This window comes from Agelaius tricolor, unplaced genomic scaffold (genome assembly GCF_023055355.1).
Source record: "Agelaius tricolor isolate 1412-34295 unplaced genomic scaffold, bAgeTri1.0.p SCAF_2, whole genome shotgun sequence".
Lineage (NCBI taxonomy): Eukaryota > Metazoa > Chordata > Aves > Passeriformes > Icteridae > Agelaius > Agelaius tricolor.
Window position 1 is genome coordinate 92,064,578 of NW_027269262.1, and position 25,236 is coordinate 92,089,813.

The 25,236-nt window shown below is 39.6% G+C and overlaps 1 protein-coding gene across 14 annotated transcripts in view; it reads right to left on the reverse strand.

The window, feature by feature from the left end:
* PTK2 (protein tyrosine kinase 2) overlaps window positions 1-25,236 on the reverse strand; it is a 189,446-nt gene that overhangs the window by 104,545 nt on the left and 59,665 nt on the right. For all 14 annotated transcript variants that reach the window (XM_071421882.1, XM_071421881.1, XM_071421870.1 and 11 more), the window contains one exon: window positions 1,974-2,200. In XM_071421882.1, coding sequence (XP_071277983.1) covers window positions 1,974-2,168 — 195 coding nt within the window. In that variant the 5' untranslated portion in view covers window positions 2,169-2,200. The remainder of the gene's footprint in view (window positions 1-1,973; window positions 2,201-25,236) is intronic.

Here is a 25,236-nt window from a genome sequence, read left to right on the forward strand (position 1 = left end):
TTATTCAGCTTGGTCGACCAGCAGTCATTCCAATGGAATGTAGGCTTGTACTCCAACAAGGGTTTACTGTTTCTAAAATAAATGTCATGGTAATACATCAGTGCTAGACCTTTACTACCTGCACATTCACATTCAACAGTCACTGTCCCAGTTGAACAAAATAACAAAAGAAGGACATTTGCTAAAAGAAGGAAGTTTAACAGCCACCCATCAGAACAATACAAAAATCCCATTCTTTTTGGAAACATCCATCCAATTAAAAGTATATGTAAAAAATAAAAATTAAGGCAAGCATCAAGTAACTGCTACATGCCTGTTCTTTTGATCCTGTTTTTATTAAAAATGGCATATTCTTGCTTTTAAAAACAATATATAACTGCCAACTGAACTCAGCACTAAATTTTTTAGCAACTCCAAGTTTTGTATCCTTAAAGTCCATAACCACAGGTATTCCTGAGCTGGAAAAAAACCAGATTTAATATCTGCTTTTGTTTTCCAGGGTTTTACATACTTCTCTGGAAAGACAGCCTCCATTTCAAGTACCACATTAAGAGCCCTGGACATTTATCCACAGGAGAGGTTTGCAAGGTTAAAAACGTACTGAGACATAGTTTTCCTCCTCTTGTACCTAGTAATGCACTTTATGAAACAAATCAATCAGATTAGAGATAGCAAACCATTAATACTTAAGTCAGGGAGCAAAAACATTTCAAGTGGCACCCAAAAAAACTTAACTCCACATGAAAAAAAGTATGCAGCTGATGATAATGGTTCCTATTGCTGAACCTCTGATCTGTCCACTCACTACATTATCCCCAAACACAGACAGGAGCTTATTGAATTGACAAGAGACAACATCACCAATGAAAATCCCTGGATTTCACAGGTCTGTGTTCAAGATCACAAGACCTCCCTCACTGAGGAATGCTCTTGGGCCTTTGCACATGCAGCCATGCTAGGAAATAAACAGCGGGAAAGGGAGATAAACATTCAAAACTCTTCATGTTTTTTTATTAATTTCATTTTCTTTTGCACAAAGGAAAATTAATAGAGGACAGGAGGAGAAAATAAGTCTCCTTCACTCCATGACAACTCCCTCTCTCCAGCAGAATCTTTGCAGTGGAATTTGAAGAACTGTTGGAAGGAAGGAGCAGATGGGGACCTGCTTCCACAGCAAGTACCTCACAGCAGAAAACAACCCCACACACCACCTACCACCCCTGCAAGATTCTGCTCTTGGAGGATGACTAAAAAACAAGCAAACCACAAAAGCATTTGACATGCTAAACTAGGCTTAGTTACAGTTTAGATACCACAAAACCTCAAAAATTTAAAGGATAAATGCAGAAAAGGTAAGATCTCAGCATTAGAGAAGATGAAAGTTCACAATAAAGTGTTCTCATGCATATAATAACACTTCCACAGAACTCTTAAGATTACAGATACTTATTCTTGAAAAAGTCACAGCTTTGGGGGTTTTTCCATAGATAAACTGAAGGACAATATTTTAAAAATACAAGCAGCAGGTGACTAGCAGGGGGAGAGGATGGACAGACTGTCTGGGGGGAAAAACAGGGACTCTTCAGAGCTCCATTTTCCCCCACTACAGGAGAATAAGTGTCCAAACAGTATTTCTTTCCCTAAGTGATGTACACATTATATTTAAACATTTTAAGCATGCAAATACACACATCTTACAATTATACACATTCATTTCTTATTATTTCTTTTAAATCATGCAAAATGTCATTTAATGTCACTTTCATCCCTGCCCTCATTCCTGCCTCAATGTGGTACCACACAGGTTGGTACCACTTAAAATTCCTGAATTTACTCAAAATATACAACAGCTCAAGATTATTTTAAAACAAACCAAGAAACTTTTGTGTTTGTTTGCTTCCCATTTTTACCTCCCATGTTTGAAGATAACACTTCACCTAAGGATGGCATAGGAATGCTGAAAAGGGACTCACTCGGACATCAGTGGCGTCTCCATGCCGGATATTGCTGGCCCACGTGGTCGGCTCACTGTTGATTTCAAAGTAGTGGAAAACCTTCAGGACTCGTTCCATGGCCCCTGGGGAACGTTCCATGCCAGTACTGAGGTGAGTCTTTGCACCTGAACTTGGGGTGTGATTCAAGTTTGGGTCAAGGTAAGCTGCTGCCATGGTTTTGCTAGATGCTAGGTATCTGTCATATTCTAGGGAAAGGGGAAAAAAGAAAGGAATTAATTTTAGTTATGCATGAATCTTATACTTCTTAATACAAAGCATTTACCAGAAAACCATGAAAATTCACTTCCTTTTTGGAAAGCAACTAAAATATTTATGTAACTACAAAATAAAAACCTACCCAGACGACCACCAGAGAAACTGAAAGCCCCTTGGAGCAAGTGATCTGAACTTGAACACCACAATTATTTACAGAAGTGGTATCTTTAGCAAAACCTCTTCCATTTGTTTCTCAGTGACTTAACCCAGGTCCCTGACAAAGTCTTCAACACCAAATACCAGCTTTCAGTTCAAACAGTTTTCATCCCTAGAATCTGCCAAGTCTGGTCCTACAACAAGCTTCTAAAGAGGGATAAGGAAACCCCAGCACAGAAATGGAAGCTCTCCACGAAGAAGCCACACACCAACACCAGGCTCTACTGTTTCAAGGCCAAAACAATGAAATCTTCACTCCTTTTGTGCCAGTTTGGGAACCAGTGGCACACAAAACCATCCAGATCTAAGTTCATTATTTAGTGAGGAACCATTTAGATCACAGCTATCCCCCTCTCAGCAATTCCTGAACAAGTGGCTAAGTTTTATCTTCCACCAGCCTGATTTCAAAATCTGATGGCAAAAAGCACAGTGGTATGAGTCTGCATGTCAAAGGAGAAAGAAGAAAATTGCCTCTTGGCTACTGCTCCTAATTAGTCAGCCACAAGCAGATGGTGTCTGAGAAATCAATGCAGTCCAAGAGAAAAAGAGCAAAGAGCACCTCCTCCGTGCCTGCCAGCCCAGAGCATCATTCCAGTCTGCTGGCTGCAGAGAGCAAAGGACTGCAGGGCTCTGCTCCAGGCCTTGGACAAGTGCACAGAGCTTTCCCTACCCCTTCCTCCTCACAGGGAGGCAGTTTTGAAAATGTGAAGTTAAAAATAAACTAAACTTGATCTTTTTGGCAAAGTGCTCTGAACGCCTTGCTGGTAGTAAAGTGAATGTCTGAGCCCTGGTTCACCTCACTGAGAAGCACAAGAGAGACCCCCCTGCTTCCAGCTGAGCTCCTGTAATGCCTGGCTGCCCCTCAGAGCTTCAGCCATCATCACCCTGTCACCTGCCATGGTGCTCTGTCACCTGCCCAAAAACTGGCTCAGAAAACTATCAGGGGGGAAAAAAAAATCAAAACCAAAACCCAGGTGATTTGGTTTTCAGAACTGGCTTAGTTCCATGCCTGGAGCTGCTGAACAGGAAGAGAAGAGAAGCAGCCAGGATCAGGGTGAGGGAGAGCATCTCCCCTCCAGCAGCAGCTGTGACAACACCAGCCACGGTCAAAACACACCATGAGCTCAGCTAACAGGAATTAGCACCAGCAATATCAGTGCTTGAAATCTTCAGATTGCAGATAACATTTGTGAGGCTAAAACCTGACTGGAAGTCTTAAGCATCAATGAAATTCAGACGCACCAGATAGAGAAGAAACAACAGCCCATCTGGGCAGGATGTCTTTACTTCTTGAATAAATGGTTGAATTGCATTCATCCAAGGGAAAGGTAGGAACTTACACTGGACAGACAAAAGGCCTCTAATGTCCTGCCCTCGGGGAAGATGGTAAGAGAAGCCAAGGAGAAGCTTCTCCCAACTCCCCCAGTGTCTGACCCTTGAGGGACTTCTCCCACCTGCCAGAGATTCCCATCTCTGTGAAAACTCAAGAAACCACTACAGCTTCATTGTTCCTCTTTTCTGGCCATCAATGCAAAGGAATTAAGCCAACCTTAGACTCACATTAAAGTCTCTCCTCCTCTTCACTTCTCATGAACAGACACAGATCTGAAAATGACAGCAGCCCCTCAGCAATTCTTTGTCTTCTCCTCACCAAAGGAGTCCATGAGCTGTTTTTACACAAACATTGACTTTAAAGCTGAAACAGGCACCAAAATCTCCCCTCTGGCACACTAACACCAAGACAAGACTGTACAAGCTCCAAACTGCAGGACTCCTTTCCTGTAGGGTTAAAATAGCCATTGCTAAACCCCAAAGGTCCTCAGGGTAGGGAGTTTCACCAGCACAAATTCAGGCAGATGAAACCCAACTTCCAACTGTTTGGAATGAAATTATCCAACTGTTTAGAGTGAAATTGCAGTTTTCAGGCTCAGACAAAGGCCACTGACCTTGTGCAGGATGCTCTGCATCCTTCAGAACAACCCACCCTACCTCAAGGTCACTGGTGAAACTGCTGAGCTTTATTTAAAGTTTACATAAGCAGACAGCAGTGAGAATTGCTACAACACAAAGCAAAAATGAGTCATTTCTTCACAGAGAACCAACAGAATGCCTGCTTTACTTTATTAATTCACCACACTCCAGCCACTTAATACACATATTCATCAGGTTTTATGTGGCTGAAGAACAGCTATCAAGGGAGGAAAGCTATTGGGGAAACACCAAACCAAGCATTTAGATGTCTAGCCATAGGCTTAAATATGGACAATCTCCACCCCTTGGGAGCAGCAAACAGGAAAGCAATGCAAGACTCCAGTACCTACACACTGAAGTGCTTTACAAGGTGTCATTTCAATGGACAGGCAAAACACTATTATAATGTTTCCATATTCATCAAAATGTGGAATTAGACATCAGACTGACAGTACTGGGTATGGGGTCAGTTTTCACAAGGTTATATTTCACAGAGGTTTTTCTAAGTAAAACAACCCCCTCCACAAAATTAGAATAGCAGTTTTCCTTCAGAATTTGATCATCACTGGTTCCTTACAACTTCTTTTAAAAAGCCCAATGTTTACTTTATGAAGCACCAAAGCAGCAATAAATCTGATAGCTCCAGGTATAGAAACACATGCCATATCTCTGGTTATGGACCTATTAACATTCCCATTAAAACCAGCCCCTGGGTTTAAGCTTGTAATGTGACTGTAAAACTCTGCCCCAGGCCAAAACTTTGTAAAACACAGCTGCTGTTAAACAACTATTTTACAAGAGCTGCCAGTTGTTTTACGATACAAAGAAAGCTCAGATACCAACACCACGATGCTTATTTGGGCTGTTCTAAATTCAAACCAGACTGGTGAGTAATGCTGCAATTACACATCTCAGTTTAAATGAGCAGCTTTAATCCTCTTGGTATTAAATAGACAGGTAGTGTGTGCTACCATGGGCCAGAAACAAGCTACAGTCAACTACAGGAAGGCAGATTTAGATTGCATATAAATCAGAAATTTTGGACAGAGCAACCTGGTCTAGTGGAAGGAGCTCTTGATCATGGCAGGGAAGCTGGAACTAGATGATCTTCAAGATCTTTCCAAACCAAAACCATTCCATGATTCTAGTACTTAATTCTACTGTATTTTATTAGATCTTGTGGTGTAAAAAGCTAATGGTGTAAAGTCAAGCATGGTCAAATTTCTTTGTATGCAAGGCTCTGTGCCAGCATCCCTTAGAGCTTTCAAGAGGAAAGACTATTGTTCTCCCAGGGCTTGCACTTCAGAGAAATCCCTGTGATTTCTCAGTAATGTCAAGGACTATTCCAAGACTGGGGGAGGAGCAAAGCAAAGCAGCCCTGGTGATACTGAGTGGCTCTGCTGAGATGCTGCTGTTGTACCCAGACTACAACACAAGATGTATTATTGCTGAGATGGTTTTCTTTACTGTGGTGGGAGTAGCTGAGATTTAGGCAAGTTGAATCTGCCTAGAAGCCATTTCCTCTCAATGTGACTCCTGACACATTCCCACATTTACTGATTATATCAGAAACAAAGTCAGTGTTATGACTTCCAGTAGCACAATCAAAGTTCTAAGTCACGTTTCACTATGAGCTTTGAGTACTCAGAAATTAAATCATTTCCACTAATGAGACAGTCAAAAGTCATTAAAAAATATTTAAATCAATTAACTGCAAATTGGTTAATAAAGTGATAGTAGAGTCATCTCATAAGGAAAATGGTTTCAATGCAAATAATGTCTTCAACATCAGCAGTTTGATAATAAAAAATAATTTAAAAAAATAAACAACACTTTCTCTTATTAGTGTTGGCTGATGGCCAACAGAGCTAACAAGTTCATGTTACAAGGAACCAAGCTGTAATTATTCACATTATTCACACTGTGACTCCATGTTGTCCTTTGTAGATACCATGAAATCTTATTATTCTTTAACCTTCACATTCTGATCCCCATCTTAGGCTTGAAGGCATCGACATCTACGAGCTGAAGCCCTTTCCAGGTGGCATTTCTGCAAAATAACTTGGCCCATCAAAATTCAAACCTATACAACCTATACATCTAAATTCAAACCTATTCTGAAAGAATCTATAAAATGTATTAGAAAAGTTAAGAATCTAAAGAAGTTCAGTAAGGATTCAGAGTTCATTTTGTTCTCTGGTGCTGGTGTAATAATGCTTCTGCAAGACTTAAAATACTTTCAAATATTACTTAATTATTAAAGTAAATAAAAGATTAGATTTAGATTGCTCGCACCTTTGACAAAAAACACTGCTTTACTGGACAGACTGACTGGAAATCAGCTTTCCAGAGAACCTGGATGTCTTGGTGGACAATAAGCCAACCACTAGCCAGCAAAATGTCCTTGCAACCACCAGGCTCCTGGGCTTTGTTACCATCCTGACAGAGAGACATGGACATTATGGAGACAGTGCAATGAAGGACCACAAAAACAGGTCAGGAATTTGAGTGTCTGTCACACAAGGAAGGGCTTAAAGAAATGGGATGGTTTGGCCTGGGGAAGAAAAGCTCAGGGGGATTTTCCAAATGTGTATAAATACAGTAAAGATGGAGCCAGACTGCTCCCAATGGTGCCAAGTGAGGACATGAAGCAATGGGCATGAAGGGACAAAACAGGAATTGCCATTTTAAGTATTAGGAGAAGGTTTTTGCACTACACAGGTGGCTGAACACTGCAACAGGTTGCCCAGAGGTTGTGGAATCTCCATCTGTGTGTATTCAAATCACAGCTGGACACAGTCCTGAGCAACCTGCTGTAGGCTGATCCTGCTCTGAGCAGAGGCAGAGGAGGACAGATCTCCACAGGTGCCTTGCAACATCTGAAATTTTGTTATTTGGCAATAAAAACCAAATTAAGGACTTATTTCACACTCTAAAATTATAAATTATCCAGAATACATCTCACATCAGAGAGTAAACATCTCGTGCATTTCAAGCTCAATCCATTTTCACAGCTTGTATTAAATCCTGCTGGAACTCACCTTGCAAATATTAACTTGACTATCTCAACCTCACAGACAGGAAAGGTGTAAAGTACAATTTTAACTAGGATCCCCATGACAAAGCCTGTACTTTTGGGGCCTGTTTTAAGAGTCAGCACATTGCTGACTTTTGGTATTCCATCACCTGATACAAACACATCCACAGCAGAGAAGCAGCAAAGGTGCCAGGTGCGTGACAAGTTCTTTTTGCATTTCCTTGATTCCAACATCTTGTTACACATTTAAGGATGAAACCTGGAGAAAACCATTAGGTTTGTGATTTCAAATTAGGGATGGATGCAGAAAGAAAGGAGAAGGGCTATTTTTTCCTTTTATCATCACTTTAGCCTTCAAAGACATTCAGTAATTTCAGCTATTTCCATAAGTCACGTTGGAATGCCCCTGTTTGTTCCCTGCTGAGTTTATTTTTCTTGTACTTCTTCTTTCAGCTAATGCTGATGTTCAAAAGCAGAAGAAAAACGGAGCAATCCTTTGTTCCACTTCACCCTGCCTTTCAGCTATGTTCACTGGTTTTGGTAATATTTGCTATGACTACATCCAAAAAGACATTTATTTATTTATTTATTTATTTATTTATTTATTTATTTATTTTTTCTCTTCCAGTCTCTTTTTAATCCCTTCCTGGTCACTGCTTTGTCCCTACTCCTCCAAATATATGTATTTTTCAGTGTAGTATTTTTAGCCAAAAGCATTTATCAAGGCTCTCAGATCAAAGTATAAAGCCAGACACATTAAAACAATTTTAAAATCAAGTTCTTAGTACGTACTTTGGCCTACATCATCTCACCAAGTACTTCACTGTATCAGTATGAAATAAAAAACCAGTACTGGCAATTCCATTTTTTTCCCCTCAGGGAATATTGCCTGAACAGTTACTAAATCTATGTCTCAATACAGTTGAAAGATAATACAGACCAAAGTCAAAACAAGTTTAGCAATACAAATTGCCAATATGGGAACATTTATTTCAATTATAATAATGTTTTAGGAGATTAAACATTCAAGGAAGCATGAAGGAGGAATACAGACACAGCATGAACTACAAGACCCACATGAAGTGAAGCAATATGACAATCCTGGGCCTGTAAATGTAAGACAAGTATAACTCACTAAAAATCAATAATAAACAAAGTATAAATAAATTAATGTATCACCTAAATTAAATTAAACCATGGCATATTCCCTGTACAGCTGCTATGGTCAAAGGTTGCTGAAAAACTCAGAGTGGATTTTGCTGAGGGCCAAAGAATTCTGAACTCTGAGTGCATTTTGCTGAGTGCTGTTACTGGGGTAGCTGCACCTTGGGATGAAGGGACTGAGAAAGCTTCAGGGGACAGACCAATGGTTAAACATTTGTCCTGACAAGCAGCAATTTTCCAAATGTCCCAAAAAGTCTTGTGCTCATCCACCCTGCATTCAAAACACCACCCATCCTTCTCACTAAAAATCCCACAGGATTAAGTCCTAATGTACCTTTAAATACTCAGTTTAACCCAATTTTATTGTAACATTACATAATCTGTGCTATCAGCTATTCCCTTTGGAGTTAGCACCGTTTTCTATTTTTAATATTAAAAAATTAAATAGTGAGGAAACATCAGTTGTGTTGGGAATACAAGAAAATCAATGTCTGTACAAGCTTTAATTAGAACACAGTATCCAGTTAGATACTTGCCTAATTTCTCAACAGCACTCTGAACTTTCACTGTGGTCCCTTGGCACCACTGAAATTCAAATAAACACTAATCTCCCCTTAAATTTTCTGTTGCTTGCTTCTAGCAAGCTCTAGAGAATTAGAGGGGTGCAGTTTTATTTCAAAAGGCACCAGAGAAATGAGCAAGTAACAACTGTGCAATTTTAAAATGAAGATTTAAATTAATTTCTGTGTATTTTGAAGCTGCACTGCTTGTTGGCAGCAGCCCTTCCTACAAATATTGAAATAAGAGACTGAAGGAATGAATTCAAATAATCTTTTCTAACACTCCTGTCTGAAACACAGCTCCAAGGACGACCCACATAGCCCAGCTCTTCTTCCAAACAGCTTTAGAAGCAAATACAAGCAGGGAGAGTTTACTGTCCTTCTTGAATGGTAAAAACTAATGAGAATTGGTGATGATGCAAGTGTGCTTCCAAAATTAAAAACCAGAACTCCCTGAAGCTAGAGGCAGCAGAGGAGAGCAATGAGGTATCCCAGTTCCACACATTTGGCTTGGCTACCATTCGATTTTACCTGGGATTTCCTGGTTTTATATTATTGAATGACACCATCCCAGCCTATAATTCAAAATGTTCCAACTATCTTTTAATGTTTAACCCCCTTTAATAATTTTAATGTCAGATCAAAGGCACTTAAGTGCTCAGGAGGAACAGCATGACAACAGCCTCGCTGTTGCTGGCAAGGCAATGGCCTCTTACAAAATTCAATGACCTGTAAAAAGTTTTCCTCAGGTCTATTCTGGTTCAGGTGTTTTTCAAAGCCAGTAACAACAGCCCCTGGTATATGGGCAGAAATGAAGAAAAACGTGATTATTTTCTCTGTACTCTGGCTAAGGCAAGCTAGAAGCAGATAAACATACACTGTATGGACCACTTCAAGAATTTTATTAAAAATAAAACAAAAACCAACAAAACATAATAAAGCCTAAAAAGGCAATTTAAAAAGCAATTTAAAACACCTCATCCACTCCAAACAGACCATCAGGGCCCTCTTCAGACTTCTGGAGTCAGCACCAATGATTCCATACTGCTTTGGATCAGAACACAATTTATGGATTCCCCACCAGTGCTCTCATCCCAGGTGGATGCTCCTGATGTGCTGTGTAGGGCAGAATCCAAAGCCAGAACTCCCCACCTCACTGCAGCTGGAATTCTCCCTTGGACAGGGTCCCTTGCTCCCACACTATCTCCAGAAAAATAGAGGCTGTGCACTGCCCAGCTAAGGGAAGGGCATTCAGGGCTTTTGCTCCTTTCAATCCCCATGAAGCTCTGAGGTTTCTGGTGAGGTTTTCCAGTGAATGCATCATTAAATCTCTGAATGGAACCATCAACACTGAAAAGCTCTGAAAATTGGAATCATCCAAGGAAACACCCTTGGTGTCCATCCAAAGCATTTTTTAGTCTTTTACCTTAAACTAGTAATACAGGGCTACTGAACCTTTCTTAATTAATTAAAGCAAATCTAATATACCACAGATCCTGAAGTTGGACATTTACGCTGCACTGAGAAATAAGGAATTCACAATTTTAAGGGAAAGCTCTCACCTAAATAACAGGATTACAATATAAAGTGGGTTCAGAATGTGTGTTTTGGGGGTTTCCTCAACCTGAAGCAAACAGAGAGAAGTAAGGCAACAGCCTACCAAAGAACTGATGTTAGAAAAACTAATTCATTTTTCCTAGAACCATCTCCACTATGTATGAAAGATCAGCTAAAAATTTGGCTTTGCATGAGACACAAATGACCAAAAGGGTTAAAACTTCTAGAAGAGCTGAAGAAGGTAACAGCTGCAATTAAACCATTCTACTTCCAAATGAGTCACTACTTCCTGAAGTTTGTAAGCTAAGGGAAGGAAGCCATTCCAACTGGTATTAACCAGTTCAAACACATTTAATTTAGGACTTCCTTCAAGAAACTTCTCTGAAAGTAGAATTTAGTATTTAAAAGGATAAAATATTGGGTCTGTGGTAGAAAAATTAATTGGAACCTGGAAGAGGTGGGTTCAATCCCCCAAAGCAAGACAAACTTCAGTACAATTAAGTTTCCTCAGTTTGTCACTTCCAATTGTGGAAGGAATCATGCAGGAACACCACAAGAATAATCAATCACCGTACACATGGCACTATTTTCATCTCCTCTCCAAGCTCCCCTGACAGGAGACACCCTGGGTCAAAACCTCATCGTGCTTTGCAACACATGAGCCATAAATACAATACAGCTTGTGCCAAAACCCGCATCAGCCTCTTCCACTAAAGCAACTGTTTGGGTTGCTCCATCTAATCCATCTCATCCCACCTGAGATAACCCAGATATTTATTTGTTATCTAATTTCAACCAACAGGGAATGGGGTCAGAAATATCAGAAATATTCAACTGCTACACGTTTCAAACCCAGAAGTAAAATTGAGTCTTTGCATGTTCTGTGACAGCCCATCCATGGTGGATCAGCACAGACCCAGCAGCACTGAGGTCCCAAACCACCAGTGTGAGCATATCCTCATCATGGCAGGGGAGCAAAGGAGACAGGGGTGACTGGTTTAACATCTTCATGGTGGACAAATTGAGTCAGCAGGTTTCACTAGCCTCACAAGAATTTACTGCACCTTTTTAGAATATATTTGATAATGGACAGGTATTAAGTAAGAAGCTCATAAAGATGCAACTTACTTTACAGTGCATTTTTCTTCTATTCAATTATTTCCCTGGAAACAATAAATCAATTCCCACCATCACAGTGATGAAATATGCAATTTGTGTGTGACAATCTCACCATTTGCAGAAACAGCAGGTGGTAATAAATTAAGTTGGTGTTACACAAACAAGACACCTCCATAAGCTAACACCCCACACAGAGAGGTATCAATCCATCCCCTTCAAGTCTCTACTAGAACATACAGGAATATTAATTAGAGAGGGGGGATGCACTTGAACATGTGCAGTTTTTAAATGCTGAATTGACTTGGCCTGAGAACACAATCCAAACGGATTGGGCAATTAAAACACCTTTGCAAATGAGCTTCAGGAAGCAGAGTTCTTACATATTTGCAATCTGTGCTCTTAATATGCTTGAATTAATTTTAAAATAAATACTTCATAGTAGCTAGAGAGAAAATAGAAGAACAATCTCCTTCAGCAAGAAATGTGTGTGCTTTAATATGCAGAAAATATTTCTGCACAAAACCTGAATGTTGTTGTGACAATACACCTTCCACACCACAAACATCAGCAAGTCAGAGGTACCTGGGTCAGAAGTACCTGGAAACACTTAAAACCCTACCTAAACTGAACAGGAGCTAGCATTAGGAAAAATTGTACAAATGGATAAAATTATTAAATATTCCGAAGACTACAGTATTTAATCAGATTACCGATTTTAGCCTGAAATTGGGTCTTTGGGATCTTTGTGACTTGGAAAAGGTTCTGTCAATGCTTACTAAAGGCAAGGGGTGGGTGTCTTCAGCATCACACAACCCCTTGCCAGCAGAGAATTATGGATCAAGATTTTTCTATTTTACCCCAGGTTCCACAGAAAAGTCAATGGAATTTCCAGAACATCTTCTGCACTGTCCAAAAGTCCAGAGAAGCACAACTGAAAGAATGAAATGGCAGAGCAGGAGCCTTGTGAAGGGAACCTAAAAAAGGCAGAACTCCAGATGGGAGCTTGATCAATATTTTCAAGATCCATGAGGATGGATAAACTGATATTAAAAGATTGTCTAGAAGTCTCTAATGCAGTGGATACAGAAGAAACTTAAGGACAGGCTGTAGACAACAGTCATGCTCACACATTCTCCTGAGAGAGTCATAAATAGGAGATGCTGTCCAAAGAGACTGAAACACTGATGGGTTAATTTTTTTTACATTAAGAACATCCATAAAAGTTTCACTTTTTGCTTCTGCTATTGAAGGTCAAATACAGAATTATGGAATGGTTTGCATTGGAAGAGACCTTCAAGTTCATCTCATTTCAACTCCTGCCATGGGCAGGGACACCTTCCCCTATCCCAGGTTGCTCCAAGCCCCATCCAACCTGACCTTGGACACTTCCAGGGATGGGACATCCACAGCCTCTCTGCACAACCTGTGCCAGGGCCTCACCACCCTCAAAGGGGAGAATTGCTTCCTAATATCCAATCCAAACCTCTTGTCCTTCATCTTAAGGTGGCTCCCCCTCATCCTGTCACTCCAGGCCCTTGTCCCAAATCCCTCTCCAACTCTCTTGTACCCCCTTCAGGCACTGAAGGGGCTCCAAGGTCTCCCTGGAGCCTTTTCTTCTCCAGGTTGAACAGCCCTGGCTCTCCTGGTTTGTCTCCACAGCCAAGGTGCTCCAGCCCCATGATCAACTTGGTGGCTTCCCCTGGACTTGTTCCAAAGGCCAAATATAACCTTGGGGCTTCCAAAAAGTTCAGATGAAAGTACAGATATGCAGCTTTGGCAGCTTTTGCATAGACTACATTTATCAAGTCAATAGATGACAGTGCAAGATGATGATTTCCATGCTCATAAAAGACTGAAATAAAATCAGAAAACTAAAAGAAGTCAAACAATATTTTTATTATAGAACAAATCAGAAAAATAAACAACCCTATGAAAAAAAGCCCATCTATGAACACATCCAAAAAGCCTACACTGTATATATTCTGATCCTTTAGAGTGTTCATATATGTATGTTTAAAAAAAACCCCAACAACAAAAACTAAGAAAATTAAAGATGTCCCATCACTCAGGCGTTATTTTTCAAGTTTTTTTGAAAAATATTTTCTCACACACAGTTTATGTTCTCTTGTACAGTTTAACATCCAAAGATCATTAAAGGAATTTGTCTGGTTTCTCAGACATGCCTGTGTTAGAAGCTACAAAATTGATATATGATCATTTCTGAAGAGTATATTTGTACAGAGGTTTGAGTTAGTTTTTCAAAGGCAAGTAAGTTGTCACCAGAGGCTGCTTCACCAACTTAATAATTTATCCTTGCTGCTGCCAAAGCTGCAGAACTTTCTACCCCTTTCCTACCTGCCAAGCATTTCCTCATCCACTCTTCCCAACCATGGAGCCCTTGCTTCCCTCTGAGCCCTCCTGCTACTGCTGCTTAAATAATTTTTGAGTTGCTTTTACACATTAAGACAGAATAAATCAGTCTGGCCTTATTTTTTTTCTGGTTTTGGTGAGGGGTTAGTTTTTCTTGGAGTTCACAGTCTAAAACTGACACTTCTAAGCCTCTGCTGCTAATCTATTCAATAACATTTACTGATTTTCAATACCTGGTCAAGAGAGAGGTGAAGAGGAAAGACAAAGGGGGGCAGAGAACAGGTAGGAGATGAAGAAGAACTATTCCATTGCAATGGTTAAAGAAGGCAAAAATTGGTGAAAATACCAGTATTACAAATTCAAGTGTAATTTCCAACTTCAACCATCTCTTTTTCCTCTTTCTTTAAAGTCATTTATCAACTCTTAGCTCATACCCAGCCAAGTTTGACCAACTAAGTGGACAGATGTGAATAAAAAGACCAAGAATCTTTAACAGGGGCAGAAGTTGATGGAATTCTCCCAGATCAGGATAGACAAGTAAGGTTTGTTTGCATCTGATACAAGAAAGCTGATGAGCACCTGTAATTTGCACCAAAATAAACAAAACAGCTGATCCCTGACTATCATGGCACCTTCCACAGGTCTCCAGCCAGGCACTGGAATTTTAAAGAGGTGATAGGAATTTTAACAGGTAATGAGGAGCTTCTTTTCCACCAGAGAGCAACTGAACACACGACAGAACAAGTAACTACATCGAACTGTAAAGGAAAAGGTTAATTTGAGATATGCCTGGCACAGTCAACAGCAGCATAAGCACAACTAACCTCTAATTATTTCCCATTATTTTGCAAATGTCAAAGTATGGTCTTTAAAGATGCTCAGCATTTGTCAGAAACATGATTTCATTACATTTTAATCAGCTGCAGAATATTTCACTTAGCAAGTGAGTTTCATGGCTGACAGGAATTCGACAAGAAAAACTCACTTAAAACGCAGTTATGTTCTTCTGTCAAAGACAACACCACTCAGAGGAAAATCTGAGACATCAAGAGTTAATACGATTTGCTCTGAAGAAATGAGCTGCAAATGATTTTCACACTCCAGAAGGAAATTAGTTTTCCCACTTTAAGAGGTGAACAGAAAAATACTTTGCTAATACAAAGAAGAGTACAGAGCAGCATACTTGATGAGACTTCATGGTTTACTCTACCCCTTTAGGCAAAATAAATAAATTTTTAAAAATAAATAAATAAAGATCAAGCCCCTAAACAAAGAGCCCCAAGCCACTATCTTCCCCTTACTGCAATCCTACACATTTAAAAAGTTTTAAGAAGGACCAAATTCTGATTCATTACTGGGCAACACTAATTCCTTATTTAAGATGTCACTTAACAGTGACTGAAAATATCCCTGTTCCACCCTTATTTGTGGAAAATGCATTTTTCACAGCAAGAACTTGAGCTGCACAGACTGTGACACTTAGAGCAGAAGTGAGATAGGCACAGAGAGGGTGAAGCTGTAAGAAAAATCCCTCCAGAACAGATCCCGGCGGGTTCTCCAGTGCAGAAGTGGCAGCACAGCCCAGCCCCATTTCCCCACTCACTGTCATGATCCCCTGCCATGCTCAAGGTCAGAAAACTCAATTTATTTCAGGACTTCTTCATCAGATTTGAAGTTTCTGGGGCCAACTCGAACTGTGGAAGCTTTTCTAAACACCAATGCATGCTCTTTTTTTTTTTTTTTTTTGAAAACTAGACAACTCAAGATTCTTCATTGTTCTAATGAATCAAAAGAAACTCACAGCATAAAGATTCTGGAGACATAGACAACTAATACCAAAACTAAACACAACCCTGGTTCAGTTTCTATTTACTTCACTTTTATGATATGCAAGGTAATTTCTTAAAAACATCTATTATCCATCTTCCCTTGAATCGCAATTCAGTCATAGCATTTAACAGGACAGGACTTGAAAAAAGTTAAATTATTTCCCTGGTGTGTCTGCTGTCATTGTTAAGTTTTGTCACCTGCAATATCTGATATTAAAAAAACCAACCTAAAATCAAGAGTTGTTGCTTTTAGAAACTGGACAAATGTCCAGAAAAAAAATGCTACATACTTTTCCCTCATTTTTCAGATGTAAGACATAAATTTTAAATTGGATTTGTTCTTTCAGAGTCTAATTTAAAGAAGACAATATATTGCTGTACAGCATATATTAAACATACAGATCGATCTCAATGTTTTAAAAGGCACTTAGCAAAGATGTATACCAATATAAGGTATTTACAAAGAAATTATTTTGGATAGAATTTATCAATTCTTATAGGATATTTTGCAGGAAAGGCTTAAATTCCATGTTTGTTTGTTTCAATGCACGAAAATTAAGATTAAAGGGAGATAACAAATTAGGCTGGGAGTATTACTATAAACATGTTGTTTTGACAGAGAGCTCTGAACTTATAAATCAAGTTATTATAACATTTATATCATCTTCTCTTACATGCTAAACAAAACAGTTCACAGTGATAAAACAAATAGCACCTCTCTGGTCTGAAATGAAAGAGAAAAAAGAAAAAAACCCCACAAAGTAATAATTAAAGCAAAAAATAATAGTCCATCTAAAAATTTAGTGCCAAATTGCACTGTACCATCAATGTCAAAGAAAATACAGGCCAGAATTAACAAATCCACAACCCAAAGTGTTCCAGATCCACTCTTCTTCTTCAGCAGGGCCTTAATTCTGCAAAGCAACACCCAGCCCTGTGCATTTCCAGCAGACTGGAATACACAAATGTGGTGGTGGTGAGTGCTGGAATAGCTGAGTGCACCTGGAGGAGGAAGGAGGAAGAATTCAGCACGTGAAAGGACCCAGCCCAATAAAATCTGCCCAGTCAGTCACAAAGGACACATTTTATGAGCAACTTTATTGCAGTGCAGGAAGTTGTCCTTGGGAGAACAGAAGGGCACAGCTCAGGTCCTGCCTACTGCCTGATCTGAGATACATTTCCTAGCAGAGAAAAGAAATAAAGCAGCACATTTTTATTCCCATTTACAACAAAACTGGAGCAACATGAACAACATGAGTGCAGACTGGGTATACAGAGCAAGGAAAGTCCTAAAAAGAGAAGGGAAAATATTCAAGAATTTTGTGGAAATAACCTACAAAAAGTTATAATTTAACTATTGTTTTGTACAATTATAGTAGGGCTGAGACATCACGTGTACCACAGACAGCAACAAAACTGAAATTCATGATAATTCTCACATTAGGGAAAGGGAATGACTCTCACGTCCCAAAATGTAGCATTATTCCAAAAAATCACAACCTCTTGTTTATGTTCCTACCACTGAACAGGAAAATACTCACTGGATTGAGACATCAGTGACTGATTCATAAAATAAAATTATTATTCTTGGCAGACATAAAAAACTATTTTAAGTTGAGGTTTGGTGTTCTCCCTCTTAATTTTATGTCTTCAAATACTGTGCTCATACTAATCTTTCCTGAATTTCCCAATACCATGCTGAAAAAAGACAGAAGATTTGTGACTGCAAGTTTCAAACCTGTCCTCATTTCTCATTCTTCTGAAGATGCACCAGCCTTTGCAACCACACAAGTAACCTGAGACACCTGGATGTAAAAATCCTTCAGCCAGTGTTTCTGACCTCTGTGAACTCATAAATACAGACCCAAGTATGATCCCATCTTATAGCCTGTTTCAAGTATGAGAGTTTTTCCCCCGTTTTGATGGGTTTTTTCCTTGTTCCTGTTATATTTACACCCAAACCCTCCTACTGTGGTTTATTTTACTTTGGCTTGACTGTGATTTTAACACTAAAAAAACAAACCAGAGATAAATCTGGATTAAACAGAAGTGACTGGTTGCCATTGCTTTTCCCTGCTGGATAAACATTAAGTGTGTTTTAACTTGCCTGGCTTTTCCTACAGGATGGAACAGGAATTGTGAACATGACCTTGCTGTGTATCCAGGAGTATCCAGGGTGTGCTTGTTCCTGATTTCAGATAATTCCCATTTCCAGCTCATTCCCACTCCCATCTCCAACAGCCACTGCTCCCTCCCAGAACAGACCAGACACAGAAAAAGCACAACTATCATCCCTTCAAATTTTAGGAATTAACAATTTCAGAGATTCCAGACTGATTTCAGCAAAAGCAATTAAGGACTAGGATAATTCTGAGTAGAAGACCACCTGAAGGAGGGTTTATCACAGAAATTATTTGGCAGCCACAGCCACAGCAAGTGCTCCTGTTCCTACTGCAACACCTGAGTTTTCATCAGTGTGGGAGATTACCTTAACTGCCCAAATGTATCACAGCCAGAGCTGGGAAGAGAAGTGAGATGTGGCAGATAAGAGCATTATTCCAAAAGCATTTTTATTGCACCTCTAGACTGACAAAAAATATTTAAATTATATTTAGATGTGCAAGTTTGGTACTTCAAACATGAAGTCCAACACTACTGGTCAATACAGGTCACACAGTTTGTTCCAGGAAAACTAAATTAATGCAACCACAACCAGCAAAAAGTTTATTCAGTATCACATAAAACCAGAACCTATACAAACACCAAAATTACTCTGGAAAGAAGAAAAGTAATGGATATTTTCCTACCAAAGACCTGATGATGCCTTTTATTCATATATTCAGTTTATATATCCTGTATCTGTAAAACAGTACATAATATACTTTATATGTTATATTAGATACTCTATGAAATATTATGTGTATGTATTTAAAAATATAAAAGTAAAAGCAAAAGACTGAAGGGGCAAATATTTCATTTCAAGGACAGGAACAAGGAAGAAATTCTCCAGTGGGAGAATGGTGAGGCCCTGGCACAGATTTCCCAGAGAAGCTGAGGCTGCCCCATCCCTGGAAGTGTTCAAGGCCAGGTTGGATGGGGCTTGGAGCAACCTGGGATAGGGGAAGGTGTCCCTGTCCATGGCTGAGGGGGCTGGAGTGAAATGATCTTGGGAGATTCCTTCCAACCCAAACCATTCTGGGGTTCTACAACATCCTCCCAACTCTGTGTAAGAAAACCACAGGCACTAAGTCCTCACAATTATAACCAGAACAAAATCCTCTTAATTTTATGTTCAGAAACACATGCAGAAAAGCCCACCTTCTGCTAAACCTGGTTAGCTGATAAAACATTGACTCACTGACCTGACAGGCACCATCCCTACGTGCCCATCCCACTTCCATGCAGAGGACACTGATTGGAACAGCTCAGGGTGTAAATCTTAATTTCTTTGCTGCTCTTGTGATAAACATGACACAGGAATCAGCCCTGAGCTGGGAACAGATACACAGCTCCTGTCACCTGAGCAGTGCCTTTTCCCTCTGGGGAGGGGATGGGGTGGATATCTGCAGCACCCACATGCTCCTATTTGACAGGTACAGCTATACAGAACCATAAATCAGAGACCTTTTAATTCTGCCAGCATGAGTCAAGACTGCTGCAATCAAACACCTGAATGGACAAAAAGCTGCTGTTCAAGTACCTGGCAATGCAATTTGTTGCATGGGAATCATTTGTTAGGATCAAATTGAAAAGGCTGCTCTACTCCAAAGCATCTTTGTTGCAATTCTTCAGATTATCTTGACCAACCATCATGACACAGCCAAGACAAAACCCCCTTTGAGCTGAACACACTGAGATTTCAGGAACATGATTCCTACTATCTCCCCATACCAGCAAGAACAGATCATTGCTGAGTTGCAAACATATTAGCAGAAAAGTTGTGAGAAGAGTTTCAACCCTATTGCCCCTTATCTTCCAAAATCAACTAAACTACAGACCACACCCAGTTCCTTCCCACTCTCCTTCCCAGAAATAAAGATGTAACAGGACTGCAGACCATTACTCACCCTGCAATCACTTATGATGAAAATGTTCCTTGCTTCAATGACCTCTACATAGATGTTAAAGGAGAAAACTCAGATGGTATGGGAATCCATGACCAAATACTGGCAATTCAGTGATTAATTTTGCTTCATCCAGAGGTTTTGTTCAAGTGAAGAAAGTCTGGTTTTACTTTTAGTTCTACAGCACAGCCAACTGAAGTAAAAAGGTCAGCTTTGAGTCTCAAAATGCCACTGTTCAGTTCATTACCCTCATCCCCTGCTGATGTGATGCTGCACAAGACATCACTGAAGAGCTCAGTTGCTGTAAGCTGCTGTCCCAAGGCACAGCAGAACTGAAACACACACAGATTTTACTCCTGTATTTACTCAAGATGAGGAGACTTAGCCCATGGAAAAAGCTGTTTTTCCTTAGACATTTCCATGGTAAAGCAAGGGACAACACTTCATTTGCAGATTCCAATTTAAATAGGAAGTACAAAGTCCTAATGCTTGCTGTTATGGATCTGAAATCACTGGCAGGAGAAACACTACTTCAGAAAGCAGTGATAGTGCCTGGGGAGAGGATTAACCAATCTCCCTTCTGGCAAAGTAACAAACCTCGGTTATCAAATCAATAAATGGAAAAAGGGAATTTGTTTACAGGTTATTTTCAATAAAATGACTCAGCAGAATTGAATACACACAGAAATGCTTTTCTTAATATCTATGCTAAGCTACATTAAATATCAGAAGAGGACAATCCTACCCTCTTTCCATATGCCAATAAATCCATGCTGGGCAACCACCAGTGACCTCCACACCTCAATCACCTCCATACCTCAGCAACCCCTGTCCTTGAAAACCCAGCAGGGAAAACTGGCACTGGCACTTCTCAACATGGATTCAACAGGAGATACTGCAGGGATCTCATTGCTTTTGCATGATGATGAAATCTTCATGAATGATACAATATTTCTGTAACTCCTCTAATCAAATACATTTATGATGTCCTGTACTTAAGCTTTTTTTAATATAGTATTTACAAAGATATTTATGTCTGGCTTTTGTTTGTTTTGCTGAGTTATAGAATTCAGCAGCTTGTACAGATTACTATATTGTTATAGTGTATGTTAATCTATAATATCTCCAGTTTTTAGTAATTCCATGAACAAATGCATATCAGGTCATGAATTTAGGAATATTAGCGAGGGGTTTTTTTTTCCCAGACAATTAATGAAAAGTACATACTCTTTGCTGGCACATCAGTATTTTTACAAGACATGAATTTGCAACTATTCAATCTCAGCAACACTACAGCAACTGAAGGGTTGAGACAACCTAATACATTTCTTAGAAATACAACACCAGTCACAAAAGCTCATTTCAGTACCACAGTCCTACCAATAAAAGCTTCCAAAAGAGACATTGCCCAATGAATTGCATTTGATAAAAACATAAAAACATGGAAGAGATCATCTTTGGTATCTAATGCTGAAATACTGCAAGTCTTGCCAGGGTAACTGGGCAAGTAAAATTATGCACATGTCTGTAGATGTATTTTACATACAGAAAATAAATATACACAAACACGCAATGGGACTTGTGATAAAGAAATTTCAAAAATAAACTGAATAAGAAAGCAATTAGGGCTATAAACTCCTGGTTAACTTTTCTGCTTAATGCATCATTTCCAACAATGAAACATTCACTTGGGTTCCAACTTCCACACTTTGCTGTTAGACTTGTTTTCCAATGCTTCTTTAAAAGGATATTTCAAACATTTTGTTTTCCTTGCTGAAGTTTTCGGTTTTTTCCAGGCAGCTCAGAATTTAATTCCAAGCTGCTTCACTGGCTCATTACCAGGTGCTACAATTGATAAGATCACACATCTCCATTACCCAGGGAACACCAAATGCTCCCCCAGCCCTTAAAACAATCACTTTCCTTTCTTGTAAGAATATCTCAAGCTCCATCTTCCATTCCAGTCGTCTTTGAATACGAACAATCACCCCAGTGGGAATGCAGCAGACTCCCTTAGCTGCAGAGTTCCTGTATTTTGAAGAATATTGAGCTACCACACGCTGTGCTGTAACACTGAAAGGGAACCCCCCCTTGCTCTTCCAGATTATTTTCCACCTTTAAATATATACAGGCATATCAGGAATATGATACTCTGAGCAATCCAGTCTAGTGGAAGGTGCCCCTGCCCACGGCAGGGAAGCTGGAACTAGACAGATATGTAAGGTCCCTTCCAGCACAAACCATACTGTGATTCTATGAACTTTTTCCCCTTAAAAATTAGTGGTTTGATGAGATTAATGTTATTTTTCTTCTTTCTACAAAAACATCACAAAAAACCCAGGAACCGAAGAGATGCTTTTCATGGTTTGCAAGTCTCATAGCTCAAGAAGCTACAAAGTTATCACTAAGTTGAACAAAAGTTTCGGTAACATTACCATTCAGCAGGAAATGGCCAATGTAGCCCACATGGTTAGCCTACAACAGACTGTCAAATGACAGACCAGACTTTTCCCAGTTGTTTTCCCCTCAGACACCAAGGGAAAAGCACCAAATGCCACTCCTAAACTACACCTATAGAGCAAAGAAAAAAATGCAAGAGCAGGTGCTTCCCTCCAGTCACTTCAACTGAAGCTGACTGAGAAGATGCAGCAGAACACTCATACAAACAGAATGGCTTTTTTTCCTTTCTATACACAAGAACAATTATATTTCCATGTTACATATACAATGTCTATGTCAAAGAAGCAGGATATCTTGCTTTAGAGATTATTTACCTCCTACAACCTTCATAGCAACTTCCCTTACTCTATTTTTTATGACTGTGTCCCTCTTAGTGATCACCTATCACATAAAAACCTAAGGGCCTGTTGGACTGAATGTTATCACTCTGTCAGCAAAACAGCAGAGATTTATGACATGGAGATGAAGGAGAAACAGCTCTGACCTCCTCTCTTATGCATCCAACTGTCTTGCTTATATTCAACTCATGACCAGCAGGTCCCATCTGAGCACACCCCCACAATCAGCAGGGCTCACCAAAAAACAAACCCACAACATTTCACTTGGAACTGCTTCTGTCTTTAAAGAAAGATTGCAACATCTGCAGTAGGGCAAAACTCTTTCCCGGCAGATTAAATACATTTCACAACACAGGTTAAAATTTTTAATATTTCTTTTAGTCAAGAGCAGGTTTTTGACTGAATTTGGCTCAATTAAGCCAGTATAGATTTTCCATGTTAGTTTGAATGGCTGAGTTTAAGGACTGTGATCACCCTGCAGTAACAACTCACATGGCACACACTGAATTACATCAATTAATTGTTCATAAATGACTAAACAGAGCATTTCTGGAAGATATTCAAGAAACTTCCTCCTCCTTGGGGTGGATAATTCACAGACCTATAGCAGAGCTGCCCAGCTACCCTTGGCTGTCACGTTTACACTGCTTTCACCCAGTTATTGTGTAAGGTTAAAATGGCAGGAATTCACAGGAAACACAAGAAAAAAGTTCACCAGCAAAAGTATCTAGGTCGAAGTGTAATACATTACACTAGTAATGACTTTAACAAATTTCAGAGATGTTAGTGAAAAGTCTTTAATGATCCATGACTACTTTCTAGTCTGCTGTTACAGGCAGAAAGGAAACACTCCTGTATCATACCAGCACAAAGTTTCAGCACTTAGCTGGCAAAGGAGTGGTGACTGCTCAGGGATCAAGACAGGCACTTCAGCATCCCCCAAAGCTGCAACTGAGCTTCAGGATGATTAGTCCACAAGACCTGACATTTTCATTTCCAAATTACTTAATGAGAGGGAGGAAGCAGCCAAAAATGTCTTACTCCTATCCTGATAAAGAAATACAGACTTATTGAGAAGAAATATGCCAGCAACAAAGTACACAACTTTCTCTTCATTCACCCATCAGAATACCCTCAAATCTGGAGTGTGCAGATCCAGAATAAATTCTTCAATTCAGTAACACCACTTAGATTAGATTTAGATTTGGAGAGGAGGCAAAAAAAAAAACCAACAACACAGATTCCCACAAGTACTTTCTAAAGCAAGCAAATATCTTATTCTCTGTAGCAGTCCTACAGACAGGGCACAGAATTGGCTGCAATTAGGTCATCCCACGCTATCGCTAAGAAGATTTGACGATTTCAGATTTAAGAACGCTAAAAAAAAGTGGAACCTCTGTATGAACACAGACTCACTGAAATATTTCAAAGCCTTTTCAAAGAACAAACATTGTTGAGATCACACCTGGTGCAATGAAAGCTCAATCTGTCCCATTCAAAAGAGAACAGAGCACTTAGAAAGTAAGTTATGGATAATAAAATATACACATCAAGATCCCATTTTAAGACATTATAAAATACTTCAAAAGTTTTATCAGTTTTTACTACAGGTAACCTGACACTTTACCAGAAAAACCAAAGAGGCATAATAAAGACATCAGAACTAAATGGTTCTCTCATTAATATATTACCTTTCTTGGACTGCAGATATCTCACAGCCCTTATCAAAGTAGGCCAGATCTGTCTCATTTCCCTAAGGTTAAGCCGGTGAACAGTACACAAAGTAATCATCCACTAAGGCATGGCCACCATTCAATGACAAATATAGCTCAAGCTATTTCTCATCTGTCCTATTTTTTTGGGAGGCTGTGATGAAGCTTTTTCTAGAAATCATCACAACTGGCAGCTGTGAAGATCCTGGTGCCTTTGTCCTCTTATGCAACCCCTGGTGTTCCCCTTCTCCCCCCAACAGGAATAACAAGAGATTACAGGGCTGCTCTCCAGATTTTGGGGCAGAGGGGACGGACAAGCAATCTTCCCTGAAGTCATGTTCTGAGAACACAGGCGACCAGAGGAAGAGGTGGGATCATTTTTCATTCATTTCAGTAGCTGGAATGGGTGGGGGGGATCAATAGCTTTTATCATGGCCCAATGCATCCATCCCCAGCCCTGCTGGGGCATCCTCTGGGACTGGAGTAGGGGGGAGAAATTGATACTTCAATACTAAGCAGCCTGAACAGCAGATGGCAAAAGCTTGCTTTTGCTTTCAGAAGATTCTTCTTCCCTACTTTTAAAAGTTACTTTCTTGGAGGTACTTTCATCCTGACCCTCACAATAGTCC